At 43.9% G+C, this 21,796-nt stretch overlaps 1 protein-coding gene across 9 annotated transcripts in view; it reads left to right on the top strand.

Moving 5' to 3' along the window:
• Nucleotides 1–722: 722 nt before the first annotated feature.
• The window catches only part of CCDC82 (coiled-coil domain containing 82), a 28,726-nt gene continuing 7,652 nt past the window's right edge, over nt 723–21,796 (top strand). For 2 of the 9 annotated variants that reach the window (XR_012644020.1, XM_074984414.1), the window contains exons 1-8: nt 723–792; nt 1,414–1,587; nt 3,096–3,657; nt 5,039–5,246; nt 6,919–7,011; nt 13,077–13,201; nt 14,251–14,338; nt 21,526–21,635. Coding sequence is in view for 8 of the 9 variants with exons in the window: in XM_074984414.1 (XP_074840515.1) it covers nt 3,106–3,657; nt 5,039–5,246; nt 6,919–7,011; nt 13,077–13,201; nt 14,251–14,338; nt 21,526–21,635 (1,176 nt within the window). In the remaining variant the exon portion in view is untranslated. Of the gene's footprint in view, nt 793–1,413; nt 1,588–1,995; nt 2,852–3,095; nt 3,658–5,038; nt 5,247–6,918; nt 7,012–13,076; nt 13,202–14,250; nt 14,422–21,525; nt 21,636–21,796 lie in introns of all 9 variants that reach the window. The other 7 variants (XM_074984432.1, XM_074984422.1, XM_074984475.1 and 4 more) reach the window with 7 other exon arrangements.

The raw sequence follows: 21,796 nt of genomic DNA, 5'->3' as shown, positions 1-21,796 counted from the left end.
CAACAATAACCAGCAGCAGAATAGACACATAGCCACCTGCCCACACTCTCCAGGCACCAGGCAAGCAAGCACCAGTGCTGGCTAGAAATGGGATGGAGGTGGGGGATGGGGAGGGGACATCTGCTGGCCCAGAGGAGGCATGCAGCAGTAACTGCGCTGAAGGACCAGGAGGTGAGTGGCCAGCCCCACATACTGAAACTTCACCCAGCTTTCAACAACATCCCCATCATAAGCCACTGGACCCCCACCACTCATTGCTGCTAGGTGTCTGACAAGCACAGAGCCGGCCAGCAGCAGGACCCACCAGTACTAAGTGGAGAGGCAGACAGTACGGGACAACTTGCCCATTTTTAAGAAAAAAGACAGCTGCAGCAGGGCTTAAAGACAGCACCATCTCTTTAAAAAGGGACAGCAAGTCATCCTACCCCCGTCAGCCCTGTACCCCTCACAGCGAGGTAAACCTCCCCCGCGGGCGTCTTACAGACCAACAGCTTACGACTCCCCCCACCTCCGGAAGCGACGCAATCCTAAACCTCACCATGCTCACCTATCCCGTCAGTTCATTTGAGTACCACTCGGGCTACCGCCCAGCACTTCCGTCAGCACACAATGGGAGTGAGGGACAGGCGCACGCCCCAATCACAGCCTGCGGGACAGGCGCACGCGCCAATCACAGCCTGCGAGACAGCTGAAGGTGGGAGCTCTTGGGGGTGGCGCTGGGGGCGGAGAGAGGGAGTAACGGCGGTTGGCGTGAGGCTTTCCGGGGGGCGCGCGCGACTTAAGCTTTTAAATGTGCGTAAGTTTTCCGGTGGGGGGGAGGGGGTGTTGTGTATTGTCCGGTCCGGTCCGTCAGGGCCCTCGCGGGGCGCGCGGATTTTCCTTCCATCCCTTACGCCGCGCGCCCCGGGGCGGGCCCGAGGTGGGCTGTCAGGGCTGCGGGCGCTGGCTGTCGTGACGCAGCGCCCGTGCCCTGCCAGTACATGGAGCGGGTGGCGATTCCTGCCTTGCCTGAGCCGTTCTTGGGGTGGGCGGGCTGCGCTGCTAAGCCGCTGAGCCTCCTGGCAACCGCAGCCTGCCCCCGCGGTGCCGTGTGACTGCTCTTGCAGCCGCGAGTAAACGCTCCCTGCTCAGCTGCCTTATGCCACGGCCTCGCTTCATCGGGACTCCGTAGCCTTGGCCTGTGCCCCTGGCCCCCCCTCCCCCGAGGCACGGGGCTGAGGGGTTGTGACTTGGAGTAAACTAAAGAAACTGCCAGTCAAACCAGTGTCACTGTGCTGGATGCATTGCCGCGCTGTCCCCGCAGGGTTGCCGCTTTGCACCCCCAGCTCGCACCCCCCCACTTCATGAGTCTGGTATTTTGGATGCTAAGGAGATGACTTTCTGTCATGGATGGTGGTTTCTCTTTTACTACAGTGAACCTCGATTTAACGGACTAATGGGAGGGAGTCCGTTAAATACAGGCTCCTCCAGCCACCCTCCGAACAAAAAACACAGGGACTCGAGAAACTGCCGCCACTGGAGTCCCTGCCGCTGTGGCTGGAGCCACTAGAGCTGCCACGTGCTCCTGGCACCAGGAGGGAGGCATACGTGAGTATAGTATGCCCGCATACGTGCCCCACCCCTGGGTGGAGGAGCGTATGGTGGCTCTGGTGACTGTCCAGGCAGCGGTGATTCAGGTTAATCTGTCTCTTCCAGGGGCATGGGAGGGTGGGATTTAACTCTTACAAATAGCAATTAAGCAGGCATTGGGAACAATGGTGGTCTGGTACACATCAGTTGTTCTGAAAGTGTACCGATTTGGGGTTTGTAAAATCAAAGGTTTACTGTATTTTTCTGTTTCATTCTTTTTATACGTGTTCTTTCTCTGGATACCATTAAGGGGCTGAGTTAAGGTTAACACCACCATAACTGTACATATGACTTGTTTTGTTTTGTTTTGTCTCTCAGTTTTACTTGTGGCTTTGATTTTTCTTTTGTTTTTAATGCCTAATATAGGGTGCTTGGGAATCATAGAAGGGACTGGAAGGTACCTCGAGAGGCTATCGAGTCCAGCCCCCTGCCCCAATGGCAGGACCAAGTACTATCTAAACCATCCCTGATAGACATCTATCTAACCTGTTCTTAAATATCTCCAGCGATGGAGATTCCACAACCTCCCTTGGCAATTTATTCCACTGTTTGACTGCCCTGACAGTTAGGAACTTTTTTCTAATGTCCAACCTAAACCTCCCTTGCTGCAGTTTAAGCCCATTGCCTCTTGTTCTATCCTCCGAGGCCAAGAAGAACAAGTTTTCTCCTTCCTCCTTATGACTCCCTTTTAGATACCTGAAAACCACTATCATGTCTCCCCTCAAGCTTCTGTTTTCCAAACTAAACAAGCCCAATTCTTTCAACCTTTTTTTGTAGGTCACATTCTCTAGACCTTTAATCATTCTTGTCGCTCTTCTCTGGACCCTCTCTAGTTTCTCCACATCTTTTTCGAACGGTGGTGCCCAGAACTGGACACAATACTCCAGCTGAGGCCTAACCAGTGCAGAGTAGAGCGGAAGAATGACTTCTCGTGTCTTGTTCGCAACACACCTGTTAATGCATCCCAGAATCATGTTTGCTTTTTTTTGTGACAGCATCACATTGTTGACTCATATTTAACTTGTGGTCCACTATAAGCCCTAGATCCCTTTTTGCTGTAGTCGTTCCTAGACAGTCTCTCCCCATTCTGTATGTGTGAAGCTGATTGTTCCTTCCTAACTGGAGCACTTTGCATTTGTCCTTATTAAACTTCATCTTGTTTACCTCAGACCATTTCTCCAATCTATCCAGATCATTTTGAATTATGACCCTATCCTCTAAGGTGTGTATGTACTTCTTGATGACAATGACATTATTGAAAGTATGTTTTACCATGAAATTATTGCTGGGCACACTCGTCCCTTTTATGTGACATCTTCTCTAAACAAGAGGCGATTTTATTTTTGTAAGGTTAATAATGCGGACTTTAATGCCATCTTTGAATACCTTGGCTTCATAGTTACTCTGTTTTGTTTTTGTGGTGGGATTTTATTTGTAAATAGCATTATATTTTTTTATTATTGAAGTACCTGTTCAATGGAAACAAAACCAGTTATCAGAAGATATGAAACAAGGAGGAACACAAAAACAGAAGAACCAGCATCCAAATCTCGGGTTGATTGGAGACGAACTAAAAGAGAGACTGTGTTGCTTGATAGTGATGAAGAATCCATATCTGTTTCAGAAGATGAACAACTCTCATCTTCATCAGAAGATGAAGTGGCTGAAAAACAAGAAACTGTAGTTCAAAGGTATAATCTTTCAGATCATGAGGAGAAAGACCATGATGAAACAATCACAGAGGATGTGGAGGATGAAATCATTATTCCAGGGAAGCGTAAGAGGTCGAATACCTCTGTAATGTATGACAGTGATGGGAGTGATGACAGTGACATCCTTGTTAGAAAAGTATTTGCTAAACGTTATTGCATAATGGACGAAGATGAGAGTTCTCAAGAGCCAGAACACTGCAAAACCCATACTGCAGAACAAAACTTGACTAATGGGAAACAGAAGCGACTAATGAAACTGAAAGAACTCGCAGGACAAAGGTCTAGTCGGGCATCCAGTAATAGTAAATATTGTGAGGTAGGTTTCTCTCAAATTTGGATTCTGCATACAGAGCTCCTCAGAATTTTGCTCACAAGATATGTTGGAAGATCCCCAAAAGTGGAAAGAGCTTCATCCCTACACTTCAGCAGACATAAATTGCATCTGTGTAATACATGTTGAACCTCTTTAATCTGGCACAGTCGAATCAGGCAACATCTGTAATTGGCATGATTTTAGTTAGCTGGAAACCACTTATCATGGGTGTAGGTGGCAAAGTTTCCTGTGGTCCCATGAAGTTTGTTTATAGCCACCAGTTCTGGCTCTCTGTGTTCTGTGCTGTTATTGATCGCTAAGTTACCCCTAAATGTTTTCTAAAAGACCAGTAAGCAGTGGAAGTGTTGGTAATACTGCTAGACAATATTGACCTCCTGTGGTCGGTCAGATTCTCTGGTTCAGCACCAGTCAGTTCCAGAGGGTGCTGGACTAGAGTGGTTCAACATGTATAGCAGTTCTCTTGCATTTAGGTTTGTCAAGGGCTGAAAAGTTCCTTCTATTTGTTCTCAAAGTTGTCCAGAAGACTTGACTATATAGCACTAGAACTTATCTGTCCATCTTCTCCAAATAGTAAAGGATATGTTCCCTTTTTCTCCTTACTGTATTTTTTTCTCCTCTTTTAAAATTATTTTTCTTTAAAAGGACTTGACAGAGACATTGGGCAGGTTTGGCAGTGCCCTCCACTGGAGGAAACTTACCCGTTGAGGTAGCTTAGTTTTAGAAATCTAAGAAAATGGCTACAGACAAACCTAAGAACAGAGATCTGAATGATTTGCAGATGAAAGTAAACTTCCTCTTGTTTGGAATATTAATCTTTTTTGAAATCTCTTTTCATATTAATTCAACATGCAGTATTCAAAAGACAAGAGCAGGGGTCAGCGACCAAAAGAGCAAAAAGAGTCATTTTTTGAATTCGGTAAAAAAACCTCAATAATTCAAGAGTGACAATGCATGTGAATATCAGACAGTCCTTAAAAATAATGTCAGACCACACTTTTCATAACTCCTATTTTAAGAACAGAGTGCACACATATTGAAGGGGGAGTTATCCAACATTTCGAGATCACATATTGTTTGCTATTTAGGTATGAGTTGTTCAGTGTTCGACTTTTAGATGTTCACCAGCATATCAAAATAATCCAGGAGAGTTTTTTTACTTTGCAGTTATAGCATTGGTTCCCACAAAGAAGTCCTTATGGAGCCGCATGTAGCTCCAGAGTTGCAGGTTGTAGACCCCGACCATGAGACAGATAGCGAGAGACACAAAATTTCAGATTTTACGATGCAATACAAATGTTGAAAATTTCATAGGGGAAGCAGTCAATCGATAGTTTGCTTTAAGATATTTTTTTAATTTGCTTAGGATTCTGATGTGGAAATAGAAGAATCAACCTATCATTTACCCCTCACACCAACAGAAAGTAGTGGCGATGATGATGATAGTATGAAAGAATTTATAGTTGATGAGGATGAGGAAGAATGTGCAGAACGTGTTGAGAATGAAAACCAACGACAAGGAAATGAACCGGCTACGTCAGAATTTCAATTACTGAAGCATTACGTTCCACGCTGTAAGATTAAAATAAGCAACTAGTTGATATGAATACTTTGCTTGTAACCCATGAGTTTGTTTTTATTATAACTTATCTATATTGGCTCATAATAGTGTAAAAGTACATGATAGCTTGAAATTAAAAATGCTATAACTTATTGTGAAGGCATCCTAGCTTCCATACAAACATGCAATCATTTTTATTAATGTGTTTTTTTTTTTGGCGGGGGGGGGGCAGGGGGTGGGGCGGGCTAAGCTGTACATGTATTTTTCAGTTAGATGTGAGGTAAATTATTCAGCTCTGGATATTGGGGTGTCAGATTCCCATTGAGATATGAAACTGAGATCTTGGCTGAATTCTGCTGTAGGTAATTATTCTGGTAGCTACATAAAGTTCCCCATGCAGTTTCTTTTGTATACAATATTCTTTGCTTTGTATCCTATTAACTACACTCACCCTTGTTAAACGAGTACTTTATTTACGAGTACTCGCTTAAACGAGGGACACATATACCTCCCCTAGTTCAGTCAACAAAAGTGAACTCCCGCCCCCCACGGCTCCAACCCCTGGTAATCTGACCCCCCACCCCGCAGCCCCAACCCACTGCAGTCAGACCCCCCTCCCCCGGCCCCGTGGTTCCAGACTGCAGCAGCCAGACCCCCCCGCCCCACTCCTCTTCCCTCCCCGCCGGCCCGACAGCCTAAACCCCCTGTGGCCCCGCAGCTTGACCCCTGCTGCCCTGTACTGTGGCAGCATAACCGGCTTTGCAGCCATAACCCCCTGCCAGCCCTGTGGCCTTGTACAGGGCAGCGGCAGCATGACCGGCCCCACTGACAGACTGCCCCATGTTGGCTCTGCGGCCCTGTGCTGTGGCAGCCGAACCGGCCCTGCGGCAGCTGCAGCAGTGTAACTGGCCCCGTGGATAGACCCCACTAACCCCCCACTGCCGGCCCTGTACCGCAGTAGCCTAACCAGCTCTGCAGCCACACCCCTCTGCCAGACCCTCGGTCCCCAGCCTGACACCCTCCCCTGCTGCCCCAAACTGCAGCAGCCAGACCCCCCACCCATGACCCCACAGCTTGAACGCCGCACCAGAATTTAATCCTCCCTCCTGCTCACAGCCCCAAACTGCCCCCCAGCCTTTAACCCTCCCCAACCCAGGGTTAACTTACCCTTCAAAAGCAGCACCACCTGCTGCCACTCCTTCCCTGAGTTAGGAGCCCTATGAGCCAATTAGCGACTTTTATATGTATTTTAATAGGAATTTAGTGTCCCTCTTATGAGTTTTCGCCTATGAGTAGAAAGTTGGGAACCAGTTGTGCTCGTATAGCGAGGGATGAGTGTATTCTGTGTTAAGGCCAGTTACCGTTCAAGGGAATTTGTGTTATACTCCTGTCCCCAAAGTAGACTGAGCTGGGGGAGAGGTGTGTGTATGATATGTCTTGTATGGCAAAGTTCTTTAAACAGTATCTTTCATCTTGAACAATGTCAAATAGAAGATCTTACACAGGAAGATGACTTGAATTGCAATGAAAAGTTACTGTAGAATTTTATTTATGATATTTGAGCTTGGGCAGCCCTTTATCAAATTTTGCATGAAAATTGTATGGTCTGTATATGAACAATGAATTTGTTCCTTGTCAGGGTTTTTTACACTGTTAATTCCTTTATCTGATTTAATTTTTTACAGTCTCTCGTTGTGACCATTATGTCCACTTCCAAAGAGTTGTAAAAGCTTTCCTCATCAATACAATTGATGATACTTTTTTGGGTTCATTGTATGGTAAGTAACACTGCATGGCAGAAGATTTAATGTCAGTAAAGTAAAACATTAGGATAGTGACGCATAATGAAGTCATGTTTGATAGTTTGTGTTGGTCTGGGGATTAGAATTGCTGAGTTCTGCTCCCAGTTCTGCCACTGACTTGTGTGACTTTAGACAAATCATGTAATCATTGTCTGTTTCATTTTACTCCATCTGTGAAGTGGGGAGAATAAAGTATGGGTATGTAGAGATTTAAGGTGGGATCCACAAAGGTATTTAGACCAAGTCTATACTACAGAATTACTTTGGTATAACTGTTAAGCTCAGGGCATAAAAAGTCCATGCCCCCAAACAGTGTTCCTTCTATTTTTTTTCATCCATGGGCAGAATAAATTTTATTACGTGTACCAAGTCATATGCAGATGTGCACCCCCAATAGAAACACATGCTTCTCCACTCAGCTTGGCCGTGCACATTCTGATAATCAGCTGGGCAGCACCTGAATCTCTCCTGGATGAGCACCCAAGCACTCAGTTTACAGGCATCCTTGCCCCCAAGTGGTGATGTTGTAGTGTCCAAAGCGGTAGTATAGACAGTGTTGTGGCAGTGGGAGAGCTTCTGCCAGCACAGCTACTGCCTCACACAGAGGTGAATTAATTAACTAAACTGACAGGAGAGCACTCTCCCATCTGCTTAAATCATCTTCATTAAAACCTAACAGTGGCACAACTGCACCAATGCAGTGTTTTAAGAGTTGATCTGCCCTTGGGTACCACAATGCTCAGCATTGCAGTGTGTTAATTTTTAGGGCCCTGCACATCACTCAAGTGGACTAATGCCTGTATTTCCTTTGAGGCTTAGTCTGGGAGATAGGTGCCCAGAAGCTTACCGGAAAGCAGCAGTACACATGCTGAGAAAGGGAAACATGGGCATGTAGGGAAAACTTAGCCACCAATTATTGTTTAGATTCCTTTGAGATTTGGTGGAGTTTTGTGCATCACAGCGAAGCCAGAGCAGGAAAGTGTGCAGCAGGCTAGTGCTCTGCAAAGTCACTGTGTGGACAAACCCTAAAAATGATTCTGTAGGGATTTTTTAAGGTTTGGAAAGTACTTTGAAATCTGGGTGAATTCCTCCCTGTACCAGGAAGCTGTCCTTTGGTGCAACTTATAAGGGGTTTGATTTATCGAGAATTGTAATTATCGGTTAGCATGGATTCTGGAAAATGGATTCTTCCCAATTTGATATCTTTTTTAGAGGTGATTACAAGTTTGGCCGGTCAAAGTAATACTTAATACCAGTTGTAACCTACTTCTGTGAGGTGTTTGACTAGCTACTTGGCTGTATGACATTTTGACTAAAAAACTAGAATGATACCGATTTGTCATGGCACACATTAAGTTAATTTAAAAAGCTGTTCACTGGTAGGTTTCAAAATTTAATTTGAAACAGGGAATCATCATCAAGCGTGTTCTTAGATGGGTCACATAGGGATTGGTTCTTGGCCTTGTGCTATTTAAGGTATTTTATCAATGGCCTGGAAGAAAACACAGATTCACTGGTCAGGTTTAGAGATGACACAAATTGGAAAACTGGTGAATAATGAAGGACAGATCACTGATACAGCACAATCTGGATTACTTGGTAAGATAGGGACACACAAACTACATGCACTTTAATGTGGCTTAATGTGAAATTATATCTCTAGAAACAGAGAATGTAAGCCATGCTTAAAGGATGGAGGGATGTATCCTGGAAAGCAATGACTCTGAAAAAGACTTGGTGACTGTGGTGAATAATTAGATATATAGGAATTCCCTGTGCAGTGCTGTGGCCAAAAAAGGCAAATCCACTCCTTGGATGCATAAACAGGAATCTTGGGTTAGAAATAGAGAAATCATTTTAACTGTTTATTTGGCACTAGTGCAATTCATCACCAACCACCTGTTGGTGTCTGATGCCTCTCGCTATTTCCTTCCCTCTTTCCCTGTCTGGTGCAAAGTGGCTTAGTTTCTATAGACTGGCTCTGCACCAATCTACTATATCATCTACCCATTCTCTGTGGGGTCTGCCTCTCCTATTCAAACTGTCCATTATGGCAAATACCAGGGTCTTGATTTTTTTTTTTTTGTTTGTCATTCATTCTGCAAATATGCCTGAATAGCTGTAACTTCCTTTGTATAACCATCTGCAGTAGGTTTTCTTTTGGCTGTATCTTCCTATATAAATCTTTGTTCGTGACCTTCTTCATCCATCCTATTCTCAGGATCTATCTATAACAACTTCTCTCGAACACAAATATCCTTCTCTTCAAATCTTTCATTATCACCCATGTGTCACATCCGTCCAACAGGCTGCTGAATACACACGTTTTCAAGATGCTCAGCTTTGTTCCTAAGCTACCTGCTTTGCTTTTCCAGTCTTGTCCATTGCCCTCAAACTTGCTCTTGCTTTCACTATTCTAGTTGCTATTTCCTTCTTACAGTCTAGATCGTAAGTTATGTTGCTCCCCAGATATGTGAACTTCTCTACATTCTCCAGTTCAATCCCACCTACACTGATCTTTCTGCCTATTTCCTTACTTCCAAATACTGTTGGTTTTGTTATATCAATGTTCATAATGAGTCCGTGCCGCTTCCCTTCCTGGTTTAGCACCTGTGCCATTTGTCTCTAGTTTCTCCTCATCTTCCTCAATGATAACTATATCATTTGCGAACCTCAAGTCATTAATTCTTATCCCGTGCACAGATATCTCTTCTACCTCTTCCTTGATCTTGTCCATTGATCTCTCTAGGTGCATGCTGAAGATACTTGGCGATATCTGATTTCCTTGTCTCATACCTCTACTTGTTCTAAACCAACTTTCCAACTCTCCGCATGTTGTCACTGCTACCTCCGCATTGTCACTGATATCCTTCAATAACTGAATCAGTCTGCTATCTGCTCCACTGGACTCCAACACCACACAAGTCACTTCTGATCTTTACTGTCAAATGCCTTCTGAATATCAGTGAAGCAAGTGTGTATGTTCTTGTTCTTTTGTTGAGCTTTCTCCGTTACCAGTTTTAGTGCCAATATCTGCTGTATGGTACTTCTATCTTTCCTGAACCCCACTTGCTTGTCCACTAGATGTTCTTGTATCTGCAATCTTAATCTCTCCTTTAGTATCAGCAGCAGCACCTTGCCTAGATGACTTGTTAGAGCAATAGTTCTGTAGTTCTTGCATTCCAGTGCACTTCCTTTCTTGTGTGTTGTCACTAGCACGGATCTTGTCCATTCTGTAGGTGCCTTCCCTTATTTCCATGCTATATTACATAGTCGGTGTATTTCCTGAATCATACTTTCTCTGTCGTATTTGACCATCTCTCCTATGATCTTATCATTTCCAGGGCTCTTGTTGTTCTTTAGTCATTTCACTGCTCTTTCTACTTCCTCCTTCAAAATATCGGTCGTGGCAGAGTTACCAGTGCAACTGGTGCTTGGGATGTTGTGTCTAATTGTGGTATGCCTCATTCGAGAAGGATGTTGATAAATTGAAGAGGGTTCAGAGAAGAGCCACAAGTATGAGGAAAGGATTAGAAATCATGTCTTACAGCAGTGGAGGAGAACCTTTTTTAGGTCAGGGGCCACTGACCATAAACAAATCAGTCAGGGGCTACACAAGTGAGAAGAAAAAACATGTGATCCTTGGCTGAAAAATAACAAAAAAGGAGACATTCTGCCCATTTCCCTTGCATACCAGCCCCAGAGCCTAGGTGGGCCAGGGCTAGTATATTTTGTGGGCCCTTCTAGGCTCTGGGGCTGGTTTGTAAGGGGAATAAGGGGATCAGTGTGGGAGGGGGCTGCCAGGAAATGGGCTTGGGGTGCAGGGTGTGGCTGGGATGGAGGGTGCAGGAGTAGGCTGGGAATTGTTGGGGGCTGGATCAGAGTGGGCTGCAGGTGAGGGTTTGGGCAGAAGGGAGGTGCAGTAGGGGTGTGGGATCTGGGAGGGAGGGGTCAGTAGGGGCAAGGTTGGTGGGAGCCGGGTGCAGGAACTGTCTGGGGCAATGGAGTCTGGGAAACAGGGGTGCAGGTTACCTAGACAGGATCCCAGACACATGGCTCTGCATCCCCATTCCAAGGCACCATCCTCTGCTGCTCTGATTGGCCATTCAGAGCAGTGGGATGAAGCCTCTGGGCTGCACTGCCGAGGCTGATGCTGCTCCCCACCTCTTTGCCCCCCTGGGAAATTGGCAGCAAGCAGCAGCGACACTGTGCCAAGTTCCTTCCTGCTACCCCACCCCTCTGACATAGCCCACAGTCTGGGTCTGGCCCTGGCTTACCTAATCCAGCCCGTTATGCTTGGGGCTCCGCATCCCCAACCTCACAGCAGACCAGTGCTATGGAAGGGATTCCCAAGCCAGGGGTTCCCTACCCTGCATTTCAGTGATACAATCTCAAGGCAGTCAGTCTAGTTAGTTTAACAAAGAAAAGATTAAGGGATCACTTGACTACAGTCTGTATCAGAAACACAAATTTACCTTTCTCTATTAAATTGAAGAGCCAATTGTTAAATATGTTCAAATGCAGACTAGAATTAAGTTGTACATATTTAATGGTGGCTAATTAACCATTGCAACAGATTATATTACTGACCATTTTTAACTCAAAGTGGGATTTTTTTCAAAAAGATATACTCAGGGAATTCTTTTGTGGCAGTTCTATGGCCTGTGCTTAACAGACAGGCAGATTGGGTGATCACAGTTATCCGTTTTGGCCTTAGAAGCTATGGCTCTATATTCATCACACACATCATCTTGCGCAGGGGAGTTACAAGTAAATCTAGTAATTTCATTTCAAATATTTTTAAATGAGCCATTTAGCACAATCTCATACTTCTTTTGTCCTGAACTATCTTCAGTATTGACTAACGGGCACTATTTCTTCAAGCTTCCTGAAATTTTGCACATGGGCTACATTTGAGGAAATTAGTTGTAATTAAGATAATTAAATATTACAAATAAGTATATGATTATATCGACCTGTGGTATCCAACTTTACTTTGTTCTGTGGTGTTATGATTGGCAACAGAATGCGGGGAAGGACAGAGGAGAAGGAACCTGTGTGGTTTTAGAATGCAGCAATCTTTATTGTGACATTGCTAGCAGTGGAAAGTTGAGTTTGTTTACATGCTTAACATTTCTGAACTTCTTTTAAATGTAATACAGGCTGAACCTCTCTAGTCTGGCACCCTTTAGGCCTTAGTCGTGCCGAACCAGAGAATTTGCCAAACCGCAATAGGCTGATAATGTCTAGCACCCTCACCAGCATTTCTACTCCTTACTGGGCTCTTAGAAGACAGCTGGGGTAAATGAAGGCTAAATAAAAGCTTGCAACACTGAGAGCCAGGACTCATGGCTATAAACAAACTTTATGGGACCATGGGCTACACCCATGGTAAGTGGACATCCAGCCAACTAAAATCAGGCTGGATCACAGATGTTGCTGGACCAGGGAGTGTCAGATTAGAGAGGTTGAAACTGTAAATGTTTAGGGGTTAATTACATAACCTCTAATTTTGCTGTTGTGTACTATCATAACTCCCTCGTCACAGAGCTTTATGTCTACGAATTAATTAACTAAACTAAGATGAAGCATGTGCGTAAATATAGTTCATTTAAGCAATTATATTACAAACATTGTATGGAAAAGACAAGGAGTGTCTTTTTCCCCAAGCTTTTGCTATAAGTATGAGTGATTATATTTTGAGGTTGACTTTTCTCAAACTGAATGCTCTTTGGGCACTTCATATTTTGTTTATTTTTTTTCTAGTCTACTTTTTACTATCGTGCAGTACCTTTTTTGGACAGGAGTCTTTTTATGAATACATCGGTTAACTTTAGTGATTTTTTATGGCTTTCATTAACAACAGAGTTGATTGTAAACATCCCTAGTAATCATTGAGCTCACTGTTCTTCAACCAATAAATAATTATGGATACATTTCAGGGTGTAGATTCATCATGTCCCTGAAGATTTTGTGGCTGGAAGACACGTACAGTATATGATGTTCAGCAAATGTATCATAGTGACTCTTTCTTTGAACAGATGGAACAAGGCAAAAGAGATATGCACAAGAAATGCTAACCTCCCTCCATTATTTGGATGATCGGTTTATTCAACCTCGCCTTGAAAACTTAATCTCCAGAAGTCGCTGGAAAGAACGATATAAGGTATCTAGCTTCTGTCTTGGTCTATAAAGTGGTTCCATGTGTCAGAAAATATGTCCATACACTATATGAACTGAAAATACAAATCCAAATAACTAGTTGTCCTTCCACATTTTGGAGTGCTGTCTTGCTCTTTGGTATGCAGGCATTTCTGCACACTTTAATCAGCTGTGATTCTTGCTTATGCATCCAGCCACTATGTGCACAAACTGCATGATAATACACATCTGAGTATTAAGGTGTGATGTGTAAATATTCCATGGCTACTTTCTTGCTTTTCTATCTAGATTCTGCCCTGAAAGATGTATGAACACTTGTTCCACTGACTTCAGTAGATGCCCCACACATGCACTTCATAAAGCATCTTTTGACAGTTAGATAAGCTATTATAATAATTTTTGCAGAATGTTTTTAAAGAAAATAAACCAGTACAAAAATATTATTTATTCCAATAAATTGATAATGTAGTTCTTGCAACTTAGAATTTGAGATTAGTGTGAAATAATTTTATTCTCATACATGTGAATGATGAAAACAATTGAAATAGATAAAGCACGGGTGGGAAACTTCTGGCCCGTGCACCACATGTGATTTGTCAGGGATAACTGCTGGTGGGCCACCAGATGGCATGTTTATCTGAGCATCCACAGGCATGGCACCCACAGCTCCCAATGGCCACAATTCACTGTTCCAGGCCACTGGGAGCTGTAGGGAAGCAGTGACCCGTACCATATCACTTCCCATAGTTGTCATTGGCCATGAACAGTGGACTGCAGCCACTGAGAGCTATAAGCGGCCATGCCTGCAAACACTCGTGGTGACAAAGCAACTCGCAGTCCACCAGTGGCTAACCCTGATGAACCACATGCAGTGCACAGGCCAGAGTTTTCCTCATCCTTGAGATAAAGTGAAATAAATGGAAATATGAATGGGGTTGGCTAGTGCCTAGAAAACATCGTAGCTGAGGGAGCCCAGCACCTTATGTAGTCAAGAGTTTTTGCCTTTGTTTAGGAGATACATAACTCTTCAACAGGGGTAATATATCTTTGTAGGAGAGAGTGGATTGTTACCCTGAGGTCCGCATAGTAATGAAGACACCAATAAATAGGTCCTGTCAAGCCTGTGAACTGCACCGCTTCTGTAAGTTTACCGTATTGCTGTCAGGAAAGCTGTACAACAATAGAACTTTGGAAACAGATGATTTTATGTTGCATGACAAACAGGTAATTTTTTTTTTCTTCTTAATTCTTCTCAGTTCTTGGTTGATGTTTTGTACATTTTAGACGGAATCATATTTCATTATTTCACCACAGTCATAACCAAGCCCCAAGAACTTTGTGATTTGGTTTGAGACACATGTGATTTCATTGCCTTGAATTCAGATGTCTGTATCTTTATTTGCCATCAGTCTTGGTTTTCACCAAGAAGACTGGTGGTGATTGGATCCCCACAATAGTGAATGCTGGAGAAAGAGGTAGGTTCAGAAGTGTAAATGTCATCATTGTCTTCGTCCTCAAAAAACCGTGGGCTCAGCGCCTTTTGGTGTCCAACGCCTCCTTTACTGTTTCCTTCAGGCTGTGTCTACACTAGCCCAAAACTTTGAAGTGCCCATGCAAATGGCCATTTCGTAGTTTACTAATGAAGCGCTGAAATACATATTCAGTGCCTCATTAGAATGCTGGCAGCTGCGGCACTTCGAAATTGACGCAGCTCACCACCGCGTGGCTTGTCCAGGTGAGGCTCCTTTTCGAAAGGACCCCAGCAACTTCAAAATCCCCTTATTCTTATCTGTTGTTAGGAATAAGGGCTTTTTGAAGTTGCCGGGGTCCTTTCGAAAAGGAGCCCTCTCTGGACGGCGAGCCGTGTCAATTTCGAAGAGCTGCGGCCGCTGGCATTCTAATGAGGTGCTGAATATGTACTTCAGCACTTCATTAGTAAACTTCGAAATGGCCATTTGCATGGCTATTTTGAAGTTTTGGGCTAGTGTAGACGTAGCCTCAGTCTTTCCCTGTCCAGTACAGAGTGATTTAGTTTCTTGTGGGAGACTGTATCAAAAGCATTGCTGAAGTCAAGGCATATCACATCCGCTGACTTCCCCATGTCTACAGAGCCTGTTACCTCATCGTAGAAGCTGATCAGATTGGTCAGGCAGGACTTGCCCCTGGTGAATCCGTGTTCGCTACTTTTTGATCACTTTCCCCTCTTCCAGGTGCTCCAAAATGGATTCCTTGTGAATCTCTTCCATTATTTTCCCTGGGATTGAGGTAAGGCTGACTGGTATATAGTTCCCTGGGTTGTCTTTCTTTCCTTTTCTTAAAGATGGGCACTACGTTTGCCTTTTTCCAGTCATCCGGGATCTGTCCCGATCTCCAAGAATCTTCAAAGATAATCTCTTCCGATTTTCAGTGCTCTCTTCTTTTTGACCAACTCTAGCATCTCCTGTGTAATCCGCTACTTATTGATCTTCTCTTCTTAAGGAACCCTCTGCTCAATTGCCTCTGTGCCTCTTATCTCCATGGCTATCACTTGGACTCTCTTATCTAGGTTTTCCTCTGTGCCCACATTCCTGATCATCTCTCTGAGTGCTGCTCTGTATGTATTCCCTATTTCTTCCTTGCCACATCTCTTCATTTCTTGAACTGTGTCTTATACTTTGTCCTTGGGTTTCATCTTGATGTTAGCAATGACTAGGTTGTGGTCCGAATCCATAGCCACTCCTTGGAAAGTTCAGCACTGCTATTCTGATGTTGCCTATCTTCTTATCAAAATCATATCTATCATGTTCTTGGACTTCCCATCATTCAATCACCGTGTCCACTTCCTACAGTCCTTTTTTTGGAATCTCTTATTGTGGATCACCATCTTGTGCTCCGTAGCAAACTGTAGTACTTTCTCACCTTGTTCGTTTCTTTCTCTGTATCCAAACCTTCCCATGACTTTCTCCCAACCTTTTGTTATCTGTTCTCACCTTCACATTCCGTTCTCCTCTGATGTTCAACACATCACTCTTCAGTGTTTCCTCCAGTGTCTTTGTCAAGTCTTTACAGAATGGTTCAAGCTCTTCCTCCGTACTATCTAACATGGGTGCTTACACCTGAATGGCCGTGTCTACACGTGCCCCAAACTTCGAAATGGCCATGCAAATGGCCATTTCAGAGTTTACTAATGAAGCGCTGAAATGCATATTCAGCGCTTCATTAGCATGCGGGCGGCAGCGGCGCTTCGAAATTGACGCGCCTTGCCGCCGCGCGTCGCGTCCAGACGGGGCTCCTTTTCGAAAGGGCCCCGCCTACTTCGAAGTCCCCTTATTCCCATGAGCTCATGGGAATAAGGGGACTTCGAAGAAGGTGGTGTCCTTTCGAAAAGGAGCCCCGTCTGGATGCGACGCGCGGCGGCAAGGCGCGTCAATTTCGAAGCGCCGCTGCCGCCCGCATGCTAATGAAGCGCTGAATATGCATTTCAGCGCTTCATTAGTAAACTTCGAAATGGCCATTTGCATGGCCATTTCGAAGTTTGGGGCACGTGTAGACGTAGCCAATGACTGAGATGTTGAACGGTTTTGCTTTGAATCTCGCTACCATCACACACTCGCTCAATGGTTTGTATCCTAAGAATGCTCCTCTAGCTCTTTTGTTAAGAAAGAATCTGACTCCTGCCTCATGCTTTGTTTTGTTCCCTGACCAAATGACTTTGCGACACACATCTCTCCCAATGCTGTCTAGTGCATCTCCACCAGCCCAAGTATATCCCATCGTTATCTCTCCATTTCCTTTTGAAGCAGCTTTAACTTTCCAGTTGCCCACAGCGTTTGGACATTCTACATTCTGATCGATAGTTTATGCGTTAGTTGTAATTTTCTTTTGGTGGCCAACTTATCGACCCAACACCAATCGCTCGATTGATATCGCAGACCTTTTTTATCCAGGTGATATCTCAGCTGGCATCTTTTATCAGCTAGTTGTACTGGCATCAGATTTCATTCATATTGTTGAGTGTCAATGCGCTGATTGTAAAACATCTGACCGACCCTCCTCCTATATCTGAGTTTAGGACTGGTGTGGAACCCCTAGAGGCTTCGTGGCAGAGTTAAGTTAAAATAGGAAAGGAACAAGTTAAAATTACTTAGGTTAAATATCTTCAAGTCAGTGGGACTGGTGAAATGCATCCTAGAATACTCAGGGAACTGATTGAGGAGGTATCTGAGCCATAAGCTATCATCTTTGAAAAGTTATGGTAATGGAAGAGATTCCAGAAGACTGTGCAAATATAGTGCCTATCTGTAAAAAGGGAAATAAAGAACACCCCAGGAAACTACAGCCCACTCAGTTTAACTTCTGTGCCAGGAAAGATAATGGAGCCAATAATTAAAGAATCCATCTGCAAACATCTGGAAGATCATAAAGTGATGAGTAACAGTCAGTATGAATTTGTAAAGAGCAAATCATGTCAAACCAAATTGATAGCTTTGATACAATAACAAGCCTTATGCATAAGGGGGAAACAGTAGATGTGGTATGCCTAGACTTTAGTAAAGCATTTGATAGTCTCACATGATCTTATCAATAAACTAGGGAAATACAAAATAGGTGGTGCTCCTGTAAGGTTGGTCCACAACTGATTTGATACCCATTCTCAGCGAGTAGTTATCAATGGTCCACAGTCATGCTGGAAGGGCATAACAAGTGGGGTTCTTCAGGGATCTGTTGTGTGACCCATTCCTCACTGTCAGGGTGGTTAAGCAATGGAACAAGTTACCTAGGGGCTTGTGGATTCTCAAGCATTTAAGAACAGGTTAGACAAACATTTGTTAGGGATCATCTATTGTAGATGGTTATTTGTACTGCTATGAGTGCAGGTAACTGAACTTGATGACCTCTTGAGGTTCCTTGCAGTGCTGGTTCACTTTATTGGAGCCTGAAACCTTAGGAATAGTGTCTGGGTAGCAATTATTGATTGACCAGTGCCTGGTGAAAACATTATGTATATAATATGTGTGTTTGTATTCCTACTATAAAACAAAATTAAAACATTTCATGCATCATCTCAGGTTGATGTATACTTTCTGGAAGTCTACTCCAAAAACACTGTTTTACAGAATATCAGCATTTTTATAAGTATAGGTAGAGTTTTCTCTATTCAATTACCTGAATATGATTTTATAGGTAATTTCTTGTATTTTTTTAATCCATACCTTTCATAGCTTTTAAAAAAAAAATTTCAACAACATATTAGACATGTAAATTGCAAAACTCGCATCTAAAATTCATGTTTGAAACCACCTACATGTTTGAAACAACCTTTTAGGTATCTAAAAGGGAGTCATAAGGAGGAAGGAGAAAACTTGTTCTTCTTGGCCTCTGAGGATAGAACAAGAGGCAACGGGCTTAAACTGCAGCAAGGGAGGTTTAGGTTGGACATTAGGAAAAAGTTCCTAACTGTCAGGGCGGTCAAACAGTGGAATAAATTGCCAAGGGAGGTTGTGGAATCTCCATCGCTGGAGATTTTTAAGAACAGGTTAGATAGATGTCTATCAGGGATGGTTTAGATAGTACTTGGTCCTGCCATTGGGGCAGGGGGCTGGAGTTGATGGCCTCTTGAGGTCCCTTCCAGTGCTAGTGTTCTATGATTCTATACTCCAAAGTACTAGATATTTGCATGCATATTTAAAAATAAAGCAATTAATCCCGTTCAGCTAGTTTAACCTATTCAGCTTTACTTCAATCCACAAAATTTAAACCAAATTGCAACTCATTGAAAATCTGAGAAAATAGATGTCTTGTAGACTTTGATAGTTAACAGATTTGAGATAATTAACAGATTCCAGTATGATGGGAGCAAGTCCCTGAATCTGGTTTTCCTCTTTTGTTCCATCTGCCAGAGAACAGCAATAAATCCTAATGACCTGTGAGGACAAAGTCAAAGAGTTTGTTAAGGTCCAACTGTAAAAATTGTATTTCTGCTCTAGGAAGCACAGGGATCTCCTGCTGCAGACATCTGAACCAGTCCATTGTCCATATATGAAAGATGTGCCCCACTTACCTCTGTGAGTTTAAGAATTATCCAAGACAAGGTTGCAATGTCCATTTCCTATTTAAGCCCCCACACCCCCCTCAAAAATCAGAAAAGAATGTCATGGTTCCAGGGTTAACTGCCTTTCTGCCCTGTTTGTTGTCTGTTCAAGTGTGCCTCTTTATCTTCAGTTTTCAGCCATCATCCCTCAGTTGGTGGTGATGGCTCCACTTCCATTAGGTCAAGGCCAAGGGTATCCAACGTTTTTTTATTGGGGGCCCCTGGCAATTTTTTACATGTTCCAGGGGATGAACACAAAATAGACCAAGACCGCCTCAACCTCACACCCAGGCTTAAATGTCCCCCCCGCAACGCCTAAGCTGCCCCCAGGCTTAACCCCAGACCCCACTCCCTACAGCCAGGTACCACCCTATACATCCCATCCCTGGTGACTCACCAGAGCTGGTGCCACTCCAGAGCCCTGAGAGCCATGCAGAGCAGCACCACTGGAGCCCTGAGAGCCACACTGCCACCTTTTAAAAGTGACACCACTGCCGGCTCCCCAGGCTGAATTCTGACCCATGGGCCATGTGCTGGACACCCCAGTCTAGACCTACAGACAATGGATTTAGACTTTCAGTCCTGCTGTAGTTCACTGTGATTGTCCCAGGAGGTCTGACCTGAATCTAGCCCCTACATTTCATGCTCTTAGTGAGCAACCAACCAGCACAGACACAGTATACTTATTTTGAGGGCAATCGTATTATAGGTTTAACATATCCTAAAACGGTAAATTATATGGATACTAAGTATGTAAGGTATTACCCATTTTCCAAGTGGAGTTCCTAATTATGTTTCCAGTTCTTCAAGCCCATCCAGCAGGTTTTTGACCTCTGAATTAGAATCATAATCAGTTCCAGCTGACCCTTTGCACTCAAACTCTTTTTGCTAGGCCTTGAGCTGAGCCAGAATCAATATATACAGTTCCTTCATTCTTTTCAGGAGCAGTTTACCTGTTATGCGATCTTTAGTAATCACCGGCTGCTGACTATGCCCTGAGTGAAGCTTGGTAACAAGACAAGACTTTGTAGCTAGACTAATCCCTGGCCTCTCGGCATGATTGCACATCTCTGCAACATAATCTTTTGATGTTTCCACACTACTCATCCTTATTGTAAAGCCTCGTGATGGCCTGTTATCTGAGTTAAGAGCACAGGCCATTTTAAATGGAACAGACATAAAATGTCGAGTTGAATTTATAGAGTAGTTTTTCATTGCAGTTCATCTTCTCAGTCTGGCTTAGTCTAATCAATATTAAAAAACCTGAAGTTAATGTTTTCCTTTTTCCTTTAACTCTTAACCATGGTAGGGTTACATAGCATTAGATTTGCCCCCATTTTGCTGCTGTTAACAGCAGTGCTGCCTTGGAAGTTGCCCACACTACATCCTTTCTCCTAGGATGTGTTCCATGTTCAAGCCAGTATTAGGTGTTACTCACTGGTGCAGTACTGGATATTTCATATGCAGCCTATTGGCCCAAGTGTCCTGTCTTTGCTATCATGGCATTTTGCTCAATTGCAAGAGCCCAGTGCAATGCTAATCTGGCGTTTTAAGAAAATAAGTGACTTAAAGAAAAGTCAGTGCATCCTCAGTGGATCAGAATGAATGGTGTTATGTAACTCTTTTAAAAAGCAACTTCACTTCAGCCCTTTCTTCTGCACCCAGCATGCCCCATTTAATTGTTTCTGTAACAAGTGCAGTTTTTTTCCCTCTTCATACCTATTGCCAGTGGGTATGGTTGCTATTTTACTTGGGTTTCCAGTGACTCTTTTGTTTCCTGTGCATAGCCTTCTCTTTCTTTCCTATGCACTCCTTGGTTAGGCCAAGATGTCGCACGTAGGGTAGCATTACAGAGGTCAATTTTTTTTTGCTTCACTGCTGTGCACACTATTATTATCTGTACCAAGTCTTCTGGTTGCCAGTGTGGTAGTTGCCAATGTGGTTAAACCCTGGCCAAGGGTGAGGTCTGCAGGGCTGGGGGGACTAATGCAGTAAACCCTTGAGTTATCCAGGGGTTATTCCTGCAATCCTTGCATAACTCGAATTTTCCTGCTAGGGGAGGGGAGCCAGGAACCACCAGGGCTGGTCAGTTTCCTAACTCCCAGAGTGGCAGGAGCTGGGAATGAGGGGCAGGCTGGTTCCAGTCTCCCTATGGCTTGTGGGACCAGGAAACTGATTAGCTCATGACTGGCCAGTTTCACATTCCCACCAGTGCAGGGGGGGAACGAGGCTCAGAGCTTTCTCCTTCTTTCCTCCAGCCGCAGGGCTGTCAGACAGCTGCACGTCTAAGAGAAGGGAGGAAGAAGGCTCCAGCCGCAGGGCTGTAGGTCTCCCCGTCCCCCAGCCAGGGACCCCGCAGTTGGCTCATGTAAGTTGGGGAAATTCACTCATTTAGTGAAAAAAGGTAGGTATGTGTCCCCCTCATTTTAGCGAGTATTTGTAAGTAAAGTACTTGTTAAACGATGGATGAGTGTATAATGATGCTGAACACTTTGGAACTCATCCTAAATTGGTGTGTTTCCATTCACT

Source organism: Carettochelys insculpta, chromosome 1 (genome assembly GCF_033958435.1).
Source record: "Carettochelys insculpta isolate YL-2023 chromosome 1, ASM3395843v1, whole genome shotgun sequence".
Classification (NCBI taxonomy): Eukaryota; Metazoa; Chordata; order Testudines; family Carettochelyidae; genus Carettochelys; species Carettochelys insculpta.
This window is presented reverse-complemented; position numbering and strand designations above follow the sequence as displayed.